We start from the raw sequence: 15,178 nt of genomic DNA, 5'->3' as shown, positions 1-15,178 counted from the left end.
AAACCAAAACAGACACATGCGGCAAAGATCATTTTAGAAGAAACAACAAACATTTCTTAACAAAAATGTGAATTCATGCCATATCCTAAATGTTCCCAACATACTTGGCAGAGAACTAAATCACTAAAAAACTTTTTCTTAAAGGGATAAAAGGTATGATCCTTGATATATGAAAATTGTACATTTAAAAAGTGTTTATTTTTTCAATTACAGTTTACATTCAGTATTACTTTGTATTAGTTTTTTTGTGTTTGTATTTGTATGTACAGTATAGTGATTAGACAATCATACCCCTTACAAAGTGTTCCCACTAAACTTTCTATTATTCACCTGGCACCATACACAGTTACAACAATATTATTGACTATATTTCCTATGCTGTACTTTACATCTCCATGACTATTCTGAAACTACCAACTTGCACTTCTCAATCCCTTCACCATTTTTACCACGTCCCCCAAGCCTCTCCGCTGTTCCCATTTTTTTAAATGTCATTTCTAGGTACTACAATTATCATACAACTTAGGAACTGAAAGAAGCACTAAGCCATACATCTAGTTCAACTATTGTTAGCTGCAAAATACTTTTCCCCCAGCAAAATGTTCCACAGAACCCCAGTATATGAAACTGATGTTAAGTGGTTTGCACTGACGCAGGAGATCCTTAATCACTGAGCTTGCTCCCAGGTCCTGTCCTTTTTGTGTGTTAAGGACAGTTAGAAAATCACTAATGCATTCTGATTTCTTTGTTTTACAAGTGAGAAAATTATATTCAGGGTCTTAGTTTATGATGAACAATTAGCTAATCCTCCTTATATCAGTTATGTGGAGGTCAGATCAGGTATATACACTACCCCTTTCATTATTAAAAAGAAATGTGCCACTTATTGACCATTTAACGAAATGCAAATGTAAGCTAACCAACTATCTGTGTTCCCAACTATTTCTTTAATACGTACAACAATAACAGAAGCTATAGAAGTTTATTGTTTTTGTTAAAGTGACTTAATGTTTAATTTTGTCATTTTATAAAAACAGCCCTGGGAAGAGGAAGTTTTTTTTTCCAATTCCTGTGAAAATTACTAAAGACACTTACCTAAACCAAAAGGGTTGCTAGTGGCAGAACCAGATGTGGAGTTACTATTAGGAGCTGAAGACGTGGTAACATTGCTTCCACTGGTATTTGTTTGCTGTGCTGAATGATCCTGAGGCCTAGTGAAAATAATTAAATCATGTAGTGAATGAACAGTGGAACTGTTTCTAAAAGAACCTCTGAAATTCTGATATCCAGAAAAAAGTATAAGTTTTCAAACCAACTCAAATTTTCATAAATTAAATACCCTGAGGGAACTAAGTATTAGGAACACAATATAAAGAAACATAGTAAACCTTACAAAAACCAGACTATACTTCAATTGCCCCTCCTCAAGTATAATATACATAAATATTACATTACTTTCAACCATATTGATTTATGTAAGAGAGAAAAACAGGTCACCTCACAGAAGAGAATCAATCAGCCATCACGCCCATATAACTCAACTATACAAACTTTTTATCTACCTCCTTCTAAATTCTTGAGGGGCAGGGGCAGCAGTCTTGCTCCAACTCTTGAAATTGTTAAAAGTAAAAAGTAAAGAGACTTCCCCAAAAGAGGTTGAAAAAAATCAACACAAACAATAACTGATTGCTTAATATTAAGTAAAAAAATTTTATTGGAAACCCCTCCCATCTGATACCACCAGTTAGGAGCTCTGATTCTCACTGACTGCTTTTTTCAATGATTGATGGTAAGGTGCACATTTTAAAATTTTAACTTCTTTGAACTCAGGCTTTATTTTACAATGGCTGACAAACAGCTGTCATGCCTGCACACACATGTTCTATATAACATCAATTGAGTGACTAAATTATACTGTTACAACACATATGTTATATTCACCACATAAAGTGTCTTCGGAAAGATTACACCATTAACTGGTGCTAAAATGAAGTTACTGTATATACAGAAAAGCACAGAAACAGGAACAGAAAGAATGAATTTTGTAACAGTGAACAAAGTATTTTCTATTGGGGAAAACAAGCATAAAAATTTGCAGAATGATTATCAATGGCTTGAAAGAAATTCCTTGAGAAATGCTGCACCAACTCTATTTAGAGTATAGAGCTTCATTCCTTATGGAAAAATATGGACAAGGATAACTGAGTCAAAAGGTGAGCCAAGCCTTGGCCAGATGACTCAGTTGGTTAGTGTCATCCCATACACCAAAAGGTTGTGATTTTATTCCCTTATTCCTGGCTGCGATGTGTATGGGAGGCAACCAGTAAGTGGCACATGCACGCTCTCTTCCCCCCACAACCCTGCTTCGTCTTCCTTGGGTGAAGATTAAAAAAAAAAGAGGGGGGTGACTCAAAAGACTTAGACTCAAAGTGGAGTACTGATAGAAAGGCTTTAACCAATTTATGTCGTATATATTTTATTTGTATGTATGTACAAGAATGATATGATAAATATCACATCCAAGTAACTCTAAAGGAGCTTTTTCACTAAGTATGAAATAAAAATTTTAAGTGAAAAGAAAATGTATCAGCTTAATTGGCAGTGTTTTTCCTTAATGATACATAAAATAAATGTGCCTCTTTAAAATTGAGGCTGCCTTAGATTTAATGAAACAGGATTGTGGTTGCCAAGGAAATGTGTTACCCCAATCTTTTTCCAAAAATCTCCCTAAAACAAAAAGCATAATCTAAAAACATACTAATCTGTTCTGTAATTAAACTAATTTAGATATGACTCAATACAAATGAACCTTTTAAAGTATCAAATGTGTAAGCGTTAGTATTACTGAATTACACTGTCATTTTAAACATGAAATTTCAATACACTTAAATATTAATGACAGAGAAATACAGATTTTAGGCCCCTGCCCTGAAGATTCTAATTCAATACAAGCATACTTTGGAGTTACTGCAAGTTCAAGTCCAGACCACCACAATAAAGCAAGTATTTTAATTAAAAAAACAAACAAACAAAAAAAAATCTTCACCCAAGGCTATGTTTGTTGATTTTAGAGAGAGAAATATTGATTGGTTGCCTCCCACATGTGCCCCAACTGGGGACTGAATCCACAGCCTTTTTGGTGTAGGGGACAATGCTTCAACCACCTGAGCCACCTGGTTAGGTCTGATGAGAAAGGCTTTAGAGAAAGCCTTTTAATGTCAAGACTTTTATTTTTAAAGTACTTGTGCTTCAAAGCTATCTGTCTTCTAAAAACATACCTGTTTTGCGTTTTGATGACAAGGTGAACAGTAAGTCCATCGTGAATTCCATGCTGACTCAAAGTATCTTGATCTTTTAAAATTTTTCCAGCAAATATCAACACAAGTTGGTCAATATGTGATTTGAACCGCTTAGAGATTTCTTCCTTGAACTAAATAAGATAAAAATATGTATTACAGGTATTTGCATAGCATCATCTCATCTAGTTTCTAAAAACAATACTGGATTGGCCAAAAAGTTTCTTTGGGTTTTTTTCCCGTAAGATGGTTCTAGTGGTACTTATCTGTCTTCACTCTAAATAAGCACCACTTCAATGCTTCATTCTAAAAAACTTTTAGATTGTATTGTGACAGCTGTCATAACAGCATGCCTTAAAAAAAACTTATCAAAATTGGTAAATTTTTGTATCGCCATTTTAATATTGAAGGTGAAAGAAAATACATAACATTTTCAGCCTATTATGCTTTATTATTTCAAAAAAGGAAAAACGCAACTGAAATGCAAAAAAAGATTTGTGCCCTGTATGGAGAAGGTGCAGTGTATGGAGAAGGTGCCATGACTAATTGAACATGTCAAAAGTGGTTTGCAAAGTTTCATGCTGGAGGATGCTGAACAGTCAAGTAAACCAGTTGAAATTGATAGCGATCAAATAGAGACATTAACTGAGACAACAAAATCAACATTTAGCCAACATACACAGCATACCCAAATCAGTAAAGGTACTGGTAGAAAATGAAAAATGTGTCTTTTATGTTATGGAATAAACTAAACGGACCTTTTGGCCAACGCAATACTTCAAAGTGCCCCTTCTTACAGATACTCCAACAACTCAAAGAATATAAAGATGCATCTTTTCTCTGTATCTTGATCATAGTGGGGGAATGAATATTTCCACTTCACTCATCTTAACACAAAGGTTTTATTGTAGGTGTACATATCCAATATTAAATCTTCTGCTAAGGCATAACACTTCATTTCTTTGCAGTATCCTTTTTATATCAGCGGTAACTGACTGGAGTTCAAGGCACATATAAGGCTCTTACCAAGTTGACAATAAGCTATTCCTTAAATTTCTATCACCAGTCGTACTCCTTTTTAGTTGAATATATATATTTAGTGTATGTATACACACAAAGACACAAATATACATACTGTATGTTGGCACTGATATAAAGTATACTGATGAATACATATTCTTGACCTATTATTCTATTATACTTACTTGCCTCCTCATCTCTTTCATTCAACATTTATTAGCAAGCAGTATTATGTATACGCAAAAATATAAAGCAAAAACTTTCCATGAAGGAGAACAGTCCAATGAAAGAATCAGTCAAGTAAACCACAAAGTACAGAGGAAGCACAAAATTCGGAGAAAACTTTTCCAGTGAAACCTGAAGAAAGATTATGAAATAGCCAGGAATACCTGAAGAAAAGTTTCAGAGAATAATAAGCAAAACCAGACAAGAGAAAAAAAATCATACTATAGAGAGAAACGTATTTATTCTATGCTGAATCAGTGTTTCTCTCAAACCTTTATCAAAAATCAACCATATGCTTAGCCTTTATTCCACTGCCCGAATCAGGAAAACCCAGGGTGGGTCAAGGAATCTACATTAATAGACTACTTCAGGGAACCAGTGTGATTTCAGAAAAGAATCACATCTTAAAACATTTCTACCCCATGCCCTACAGAAATGAGTCTCCACAGATGAGGGCACTGTCATCAGGAGGGTGTTTTGAAAATTTAACGGGGTATTTCTGATTGTCACAGTAAGTGGGAGGACATTAAATGATATCTGAGATTTTATAAAATCTTGCAGAGGCAAGAAGGGGGAGGTGTAGAGGAACATAAACAAGACAGACCATATGTTGAAAATGAGAGATGCGCGGAAGTTCATCACACTTTACCTTTGTGTATGAATAAAATTTTTAAAACTTGCAATATTAAGTTACAACATTCAATGTAAGCAACTAAGTTTTTTTTTAATCAGAAAGATAATGCAAAATTATACTGCAGTAAATATTTTGGAGCTTTCCCAACTAAACTTTTCTTCCTTTATTTGAAATTATGATATATAACCTTTTTATCTAAGATAAGCAATTTCCAAGTAACTACAAAAATCTTTGTAGAAAATTATTTGCATAGCCTTCTATATAGACAGGTAGGTCAATCCACAAATTAACCATTCTCCTATTATTAGATATCTCATTTCTCCCTTTGGTAACTATTAGAAATAACATAATGAGAAGCAGAACACATGGTTTTATAAAAACTGAGAAGGTGCATAAAATGCAAGCATCAGGTACACAGGTGGTGGTCAATAAATAACAGTATGCCAACTCTCTTAATTCTCAATAACTTGGTGAGACAGATGGATAGTTTTTAATCCTATTTCAGATACAGAAACAAAAACAGGTTCAATATGTCCCTCTTTTCTCATAGTGACAAAATAAACTTCTGGTAGGATTCAAAACTAGGTTGATTTCAAGGACCAATGTACCCAGATTAAATGTACAGGGTCCAGCAAAAGCAACACTTGCTTGATGTGGTTGGTAGGATAATAAAATGGGTATAATAATTTAGTTTTAATTTGAGCATGTCACCTAAAATGTCATATGGTGTGCTTGAGTGTGATATTTTTATGTTGCAAAATTATATGCTTATGATTTTGTTATAAAAAAGGGGCATTATCTGTGCTGGGCCTGTATTCTTATTCCTATGTAAAATAAGAATAATCTAGATTTGTGTTTCTTAACATTAAACTAAGAAATCCTTTCCACAATCCTTGATATCCTTCAAGTCATTCCAAAATAACTGATCAGACTAAGATACAATTATGTAGCATTTTAGCATATTTTAGGATTTGAAGGTAAGATGCTAGATTGAGGCATACATCTATCTACTCATATCCTTTCAAACCCCCACTAAAACAAGAGTAAAGGACTTTTTTTTTTTTTAGCTTTATGGAGATATAACTTATACGCCATACAATTTGCCTATTTTGGATGTACAGTTCAGTGATATTTGATATATGCACAATGTGTGCAACCATCAACCACCAATCAATTTTAAAACATTTTCATCTTCTCAGAAAGAAACCAGTACCTATTAGCTATCACCTTCCTTTCCCCCCATCACTCCAAGCCATGAGACACTACTACTCTACTTTGTCTCTATAGATTTGCCTATTCTGGACATTTCACATAACTGCAATCATATGATATGCAGTTTTTATGACAGACTTCTTTCACTTAACATAGTATTTTTAAGGTTCATCCATATTGTAGTATGTTTCAATACATCATTACTTTTTATGGTCCAATAATATTTTATTATCTGGATATACAACATTTTATTTATGCATTCATCAGCTGATGGACATTTGGGTTGTTTAGACCTTTGGGCTACTATAAATAATGCTGTTATAAACATTGATGTACAAGTTTTTGCATGGACAAATGTTTTCATTTGGGTATATGCACAGATGTGGAATTACTAGGTCATACAGTAACTCTTGATTTAACCATTTCAAGAACCACCAGAGTGTTACCTAAGTGGCTGTACCATTATACATTCCCATTAGCAGTCTATAAGCGTTCCAGTCTCTTCACATCCTCACCAATACTTGTTATTATTTCACATTTTTATTACAGCCATCCAAGTGGGTGTGAAGTGGTTTTGATCTGCAGGCCCCTGAGAGTTGATGATGGTAAGTATCTTTCTAAGTGCTTATTTATATATCTTCTTTGGAGAACTGTTTATGCAGATCTTTAGCCCTTTTTTTAACTGGAGTATTTGTCTTAACTACTGAGTTGTAAAATTTTTTATATATCCTAGATGCAAGATTCTTACAGACATGTATTCCCCATATTATTTGGGAAAAAAAAATTTAAGGCAGAAACTCACACAACAGAACAAATTAAGAACTTCTGGTCTCAAGTGGAACAAAATTTTGAAGCTGGACAAGAAATAGACACATGGTCAATAAATTCAGCAGACCCAAGTGAATTGAATCCTAAACTGAGAATGAACAAAGCTAAAAGCTAGTTTAATCCCCCAAATCTGTGTCATTCCCATAAGACTCAGTACTCATACCACCAGAGGCTGAAGGTAGGGGGTAAGGGGATGAGAAATGCTTCATTAAAATAAGGATTATTTGAAAAATCTAGGGAGCAAGCACATCCTCACTGTGTACTAAGCAAGCAAACACCCCTCCACAAACCCAACAAAAAGATCAGAAAATTTTTTTTTCCTCTCTGGAAAGGGAAGAGAGGGTCCCTGGACTAAAGAACATGCCAAGTACATTGAGAGCCAAAGAAAATAACATAAACAGAAATAAACGCAGACATACTAGATTCTGAGCCCTGCCCCGTTTACTTTATGCCAAGCAGAATTCTGGCAGCTGGGCCTTTAACTCCCAGACAGGAAAATTATAAAATATAGTGTCCCAAGGAGAATATAACCAGCCTAATAGAAAAGCACTTGAAAAGACACGGATTTAAGAGTTTCCCCCAATTAGTCACCCTACAGCAGTGGTTTCCAATAGGGGTGGGGAGCATTTAGCAATGTCTGAAGACATTTCTTCTTGTCACAAAAGGAGTACCACTGACTTCTGGTGGGTACAGACCAGAGATGTTACTAAATATCCTATAACGCACAGGACAACCCCAACAATTACCCAACTCAAAATATTAATAACGACAAGGTTGAGAAACTCTGTCCTAAAGCTGTACTCAAAATGTTGTCCTCAGATGGCTAACATTCATTCACCAGTACCAGGTTAACTTGGTAGAAATGCAGACTCTCAGTCTCTACCCCAGACCTATAAACAGGAAACTCTAGAGATGGGGCCCAGCAATCTATGGCTTAACAAGCCTCACAAGTGATTCTGACACACACTGAAGCTTAAGAACTACTACCTGCTCAAGGTCCAACAACAATTTTTTTTTAATGCAGGCAATAAAAGAACATATTGACATCTATACAAAAGCAATAAAAAGGGTCCTCAACAAAAAAAAAAATTACTAAGGGAAAAAAGCGAAGGGAATCCTGTAGATGAAAATAAAGCTTTCTCAAGTACACATGGAACACAGTCATCAAGACAGACTATAAATTGGGTCATAAAACTTACAAATTTAAACTACCTCAAATCATATATATACAAGTATTCTCTGGAAATAATGGAATTACACTAGAGAGCAGTAACAAAAATACCTGGAAAATCCTCAAGTTAAACAACTACTTCTAAATAATTCATGGGTCAAAGAGAAAGTCTTGGGGAGAAATTAAAAAATATTTTCAGAACAAAAATAAAGCTAAAATTCAAAATTTTGTGTGATGCAGCTAAAGCAATGCCTAGGAAATTTATATCATTAAAGGCCTGTATTGAAAAAGAAAGGTCACAAACCAGCAATCTAAAATTCAACCTTCAGAAACTACAAAAAGAGAAAATGAAACCCAAACAAGAAATTAGTAAAAACAAAAGCAGAAATCAATGAAATAAAAACAGAAAAACCACAGAAAAATCTTTTAGAATTGATAAACCTCCAACTAGGTTGACCAAGAAAAAACAGAAAACATAAATTAACAGTATCATGAACAGAAGGGACTGCAGACCTAACAAATACAGGGTGGGGAGCAAGTAGGCTTACCATTGTTTGTATAGAAAACTATACAATAAATAATAATGCAAAAATAAACTTTCACATACTCAAAACTGTAAACCTACTTGTACCCCACCCTGTATTAAAAGGATAATTAACTCTAAGCACAAATACTTGACAACTTTGATGACATGAACTAATTTCTGAAAGATTCGAGCTATCAGAACTCATTTAATCTCTGAAGAGGGAACACTTCTCAATTCATTTCATGATGCCAGTATTACCAATATCAAAACCAGAGAAGAAAGCACAAGAAAACTATAGACTAGCATCCCTCAGGAATACAGTTGCAGAAATCCTTCACAAAAATACTAGGAAGTCAAGTTCAGCAATAGAGAAACACAGATAATTCTTAACGACCAAGAGGGGTTTACCCTAGAAATGTGAACCTAAGTCAACATTTGAAAATCAATCATGTATTGTAATTCACTATATTAATAGATTAAAAAACCCCAAAAACCACATATCAGTAGTAAAAAAAAAAAAAAAAAAAGTGTTTCACGGTACTCATTCATTACAAAACTCTAAGTAAGTTAGAAATAAAGGTACCTACCTAGACTTGGTAAGTTCCTCTACGAAATATCCACAGTTAACATCATCTAATGGTAAACAACTGAATGCTTTCTCCTCTAAGATGAGGAGCAAAGTATGATGTCCACTCTCACCACTATCCTACTGAAAGCCCTATCCAATTAAACAAGGCAGGAGGCCGGTGGGATGTGGGAGAAGGCAGGTGCAGCATGCTTACTGGATAAAGACACTTATCAGTCTTTTTCAATGTATGAACCTTATGTGCATCCCACTTTAAAAATAAATCTTTGTAAGAGGATGGGAAGACAAGCTAGACTGAGAGAAAATATTTGCAAAAGCCACATCTGATGAAGGACTGTATCTAAAATAACCAAAGAACTCTTCAAACTCAACAATAAGCCATGGCCAGGTAGCTCAGATGGTTAAGAGTTTCGTGCCACTGCATCAAGGTTGCACGTTCAATCCCTGGTTAGGGCACATACAAGAATCAACCAATGAATGCATACATAAGTGGAACAACGAATTGGTATTTTGGTTTTTTTGTTCTCTCTCCCCCCTGCAAAATCAATCAATAATTTTTTTTTTAAAACTCAACAATCAGATACTAAACAACCTGATTAAAAAATGGGCAAAAGACTTTAACAGGCACCTCACCAAAGACGGGTATACAGCTTATGAGAAAAGATGCTCCACATTATATGCCATTAGGAGATTGCAAATTAAAACGACGAGGTACTATACAACTATTAAAATGGCCAATTCAAACCACAACGTTTCTCTGGCAAGACTACAGAGCAACTGGAACTCTCATTCATGGCTGATAAAAATGCAAAATGGTACAGACACTTTGGAATACACCATTACTTTGCTTGCTGTGTATAATGAGCACTTTTTGGTCCAAATTTTTGAGGGGAAAAATAAGGATGTGCATTATACATGGGTAGTATTAATTCTGTATTTATATAAATGGTTTTAATTCTTTTATTTTGCTTGTGTGTTAAAAATGTAACTCTAGAAAGCAATGATATCCATATGCAAAATAACACCCTGGGATATGACAATTGGTTTTGTTTCTAAATATAAATAGTTGAATTAAAAAATTAAAATGAAAGATTTTTTTCCCTGAAAGCGTGGGCCAAAAACGTGGGGACACATTATACATAGGAGTGCATATACAAGGCAAAATACAGTAGTATAACAGGCTCTTACAGTACTAAACATGTTACAGCTCTTAACATATGACCCAGCAATGGCACTCCCTTGTTAGAGTCACCTGAAGAAACTGAAAATTTATGTTCACACAAAAACATTCACATGAATGATTACAGCAGCTTTATTCATTAACTGCCAAAACTTGGAAGCAACCAGGAAGTTCTTCTGCAGAATAATGGATAAAAAAACTGTGGTATATCCAGACAGTGGAATGTTCTTTAATGCTAAAAAGAAATAAGCTATCAAACAATGTAAAGACACGGAGAAATCTTAAATGCATATTCCTAAGTCAAAGAAGCCAATCTAAAAAGGCTTCTTTTTAGAAATGCAATTACAACTATATGACATTCTAGAAAGGCAAAACTATGGTGACAGTAAACTAATCAGTGGTTGCCAAGGTTTAGAGGCGAGGGAGGGGTAACAAGGTAGAGCACATGTCATTACACATCTGTCAAAACTCATAGATGTAAAAACACGAAGAGTGTATTTTTACACTATGGACTTTGTGTGATAATGTAGTTCCATCAACTCTTACTGTACTTCATTGTAGGTCTGTCAACAAAGGTCTTACTGTTCATCAAAGTAGATCCATCAGCTGTAATAAAAGTACCATTCTGGGATGGGATGCTAATGGTGAGGAAAGCTGGGGGAAAGGGAACTCAGTACTTTCTTCTCAATTTGCGGTGAATCTCAATCTAAAACTGCTCTAGCCCTGGCCGGCATGGCTCAACTGGCTGGGCATTGGCCTGCAAAGCGAAGGAAACTGGTTCAATTCACAGTCAGGGTACATGCCCAGGTTGCAGGCCACATCCCGAGATGGGGGCATGCAAGAGGCAACCCATGGATCGGTGTTTCTCTTGCACATTAGTGTTTCTCCCCCTCACTTCTCCCTCCTTTCCCTCTCTCTAAAAATAAATAAAATCTTTTTTTTTTAAAAAAAAAAAAGCTCTTTAAAACTGCTCTAAAAATAAACCACCTCTATTTTTTAAAAAGTAAAAAAATAAACTAATAAATTCATGCTATCATTGTGTTAAAAAATGACTTTGAGACAATAGGGAAATTCTGAGCTGATAAAACTAAGAAATTATTAATTGGCAAGGCAGGATAATGCATTGATTTTTTTAAATGTCCTTATCTTTTAAAGACATGCTGAAGTATTAAGGGATGAAATGATATATTGCATGAGAGAGGCATCAAAATGAAAGGAAAAGGGGAGGGGCCTTAGGGAAAGTATATACCAAATGACCGGCTATAGATTGTCAAAGCTGGGTGAAGGATTCATGATGGTTAAACTTATTATCATATCATCTCTCCTTTCTATATATTTGAAATTGCTCATAATTTAAAAATTAAGAAAAAAGTTAAGAGGAGGAAATAACAGGCAACCTAAAATTTTACATCCAGTGAAAAATCTCTTGCAATAAAGCTAATACAGCTTTAGGCACAAAAAACAGAATTTGTTAGTCAGCATATATACACTACAGGAAATGTTGATGTGTTCCTCAGTAGAAGAAAATTATCCTAGATGCAGAAATAAATAATAAAAGAATATATACATGGGTAAATTAAAATGAACATTGAGTTTATAAAGCATAGATAATCTAGTCTTATGATGAAAGGAAAGAAAGCAGGTGAGCCAGTCAAGTCCAGAGAGGGGTAAATGAAGTTCAATTGTTCTAAAATCCTTGAATTAAATGGAAAGAAGTACAAGAACTTGTTAGTTTATATATATGTTAAGATGTGTATGTTAAGTACTAAAAGAATTTAAAGAACAGTACACATCTACTAACCTAATAAAGGAAGCAACTGGAATAATACAAAATAGTCCAGCCCAGGCCGGTGTGGCTCAGTCGGTTGGAGCGTCGTCCGTAACCAAAAGGTCGCCGGTTCAATTCCCGGTCAGGGCACATGCCTAAGTTGCAGGTTCAGTCTCCAGCTGGGGTGCGTTACAAGAGGCAACCGATCGATGTTTCTCTCTTTCACTGATGTTTCCTCTCTCTCACTGATGTTTCCTCTCTCTGCCCCACTTCCACTCTCTTTAAAATCAATAAGCATGTCCTCGGGTGAGGATTTAAAAAAAAGAAAAAAAAAAGGTTCAACAGAAAGAGAAAAAGCAGCACAGAATAGACAGGAAATCAAACAGCATACTAGTAAATGTAAAACAAATGTATCAGTGATTACATAACAGACTGTATGTTAAGGAGACAAAGATTGCCAGACTGGATTTAAAAATCCGACTTCATGCTAATTAAAAAAATACATCTAAACTAGAAAAGAAAACAAATGTTGAAAGAAAAAAGAATGGGTAAAGACAGTGAAGCTATTCTCATCAACAAAGCAGACAATATAAAAGAAACTAAGATATTAACATTAAGCAACATCAAAAAACATTAAGTGTTCAACTGACAAAGATAGAATTTTGTATACATACATCATAATACAGCTTCAAAGTATAATAAACATGAATACAGTTACAGAGAAAAACAGACAAATACTAAAGTGTAATAGGAAAGTTTAATGCATTTAACTCAGTAACTGATAAATTAAACAGGCAAAAATAGCAAGGATACAAAAAGATTTGAATGACTTAACAAAAAAACCTAACTGGTATGTATAGAAAACGGCACCCAACAACTATAAAATAAGCATTCTTTTTAAGTACACTTACAAAATTAAATCACAAAGCAAATCAACATATTTCAAAAAGTTAAAATCTTACCAAGTACATACTCTGATCATAGGCAATTAAATAATATCAAAAAGATAAATCAATAAAGCATTAGCTCAATTGGAAAAAGTTCGTAAGTGGGGAAAAAAACATCTAACCATAAAGAGGCAGAATAAACTGAAATATATCATTAACAGAGTAAAAACATAAGCAACAGAGAAAAAAATAACTACGCCACTACTAACCAACAGAGAGCTCATATACAGATTTTATACAGAAAGCCTACAAATCAGCAAAACACAACCTAAATTTAAAATGTCAAGATACTGAAAGAGGAACATAAATGAAATGTTAAGTGGTCAATAAATATGGGAAAGGGTATTCATCCTAATTAACAGGTAACTTCAAATTAAAACTGTGACACACCACCCCCTGAATAGTTCAATTTAAAAGGCTGTGACAGAGTTTTTGCAGAGGATATGAAGCAAATGAAATGTGTAACAGTATAAGATGGTATATTTTGGGAAATATAAAAAATGAATAAATGCTTACCCAATTACTAGCTAAACTGTGCTTCGGTGCCACACACACATTATCTCAACCCTCTCAACAAAACCTCAAGAAATGAAACTGTGATATTGTGATTTATAAGAAATACGTGCTTGTTCAGATGACAAAAATAATAATTCTCACATATATTTGATCTTCATCCCTGGTTTCTAGCTCATAGCCACCAAAACCCTTGGAATTCTCTAAGTGATGAAAGTAACAAAGATGGTGTGTTTTTTTAACGTTAATGATGTGACCATTAGACCCCACCTAAGGATGGGAGCTGGCTGCCAGTGGAACCAACGTGTGACTGGAGGATTGGAATTTTCAGTGTCCTCCAACTCCCTCACCCCACCACCTCCAGGGAGGAGAGCTAGAAAGATTCATCAATTGCCAGTGGCCAATGATTTAATCAACCATCCCTATGTAACAAAGCCTCCATAAAAATGCCAAAAGAATGGGTGAGAACTTCTTGGCTGGCTGACGCTTGGAAGAGCTGGAAGAGCAGTGCACTTGGAAAGTGCATGGAAGCTCCTACACATCTCTTCCATTACCTAGCGGTTCCTAAGTTGTATCCTTTTATAATAAACAGGTGATTTAGTAAGTAAAATGTTTCTAAGCAAATAAATGGAACTGGGGGGTGAGGAGCAGTTTTCACTGGAACCTTGCAGTCAGATGTCCAGGAGAAAACCTGGACTTTTGAGTGGGGGTCGGGGGAGTTGGTGTATGTGTGTTGTCAGGGGGCAGGGGCCTCACACAGGTGGATTGTCTTGTGCTGAACCCTTAACTTGTGAAATCTTATGCCATCTCCAGTGTCAGAACTGAGATGAATTCTCAGACACCCTGTTTTGGTATTCTGTGGGAAGCCCACCCTCCACCACAACACATACTGGGAATGGGTCCAGGAACCTAAGAGACAAACCAAAGTCCTACCAAACCAGGAAAAGATCCCTTTCTCTTACAGAATTACAGTGCTGTTGGAAATGATCATCAGTGATGCTAAGATCTTCCAACCCCAATGAAGTCTTGGTTCTGAGGGATATCTAAGGTAACCCAAGTATGAGTGTATAGCACTTGAATGATGAAAGTTGGAAAACATTATCTGAGCGATGGTAATAGGGTACAGTACTTACTCCAAGCACTGTACAAAGGAAAACTATATAATCTGACTACCAGTTTTAATTTTAGATTTTAAACAAAAAAATGCGAAACAACTTAGGTGTTAGAAGCACTACCAAATAGAAGGCTAAAGTAATATTTATTTTCTTATTT

The 15,178-nt window shown here is 35.0% G+C and overlaps 1 protein-coding gene across 2 annotated transcripts in view; it reads right to left on the bottom strand.

The window, feature by feature from the left end:
• UBQLN1 (ubiquilin 1) overlaps positions 1–15,178 on the bottom strand; it is a 58,577-nt gene that overhangs the window by 20,967 nt on the left and 22,432 nt on the right. For both annotated transcript variants that reach the window (XM_054582984.1, XM_054582985.1), the window contains exons 2-3: positions 3,279–3,430; positions 1,096–1,211 (exon numbers count right to left, since the gene is read on the bottom strand). In XM_054582984.1, coding sequence (XP_054438959.1) covers positions 1,096–1,211; positions 3,279–3,430 — 268 coding nt within the window. The remainder of the gene's footprint in view (positions 1–1,095; positions 1,212–3,278; positions 3,431–15,178) is intronic.

The sequence above is a fragment of the Pteronotus mesoamericanus genome, unplaced genomic scaffold (genome assembly GCF_021234165.1).
Source record: "Pteronotus mesoamericanus isolate MK-2021 breed Mesoamerican mustached bat unplaced genomic scaffold, CSHL_Meso_final contig_73, whole genome shotgun sequence".
Lineage (NCBI taxonomy): Eukaryota > Metazoa > Chordata > Mammalia > Chiroptera > Mormoopidae > Pteronotus > Pteronotus mesoamericanus.
Note: the sequence above shows the minus strand (reverse complement) of the source record. Positions and strands in the feature narration are given on the sequence as shown.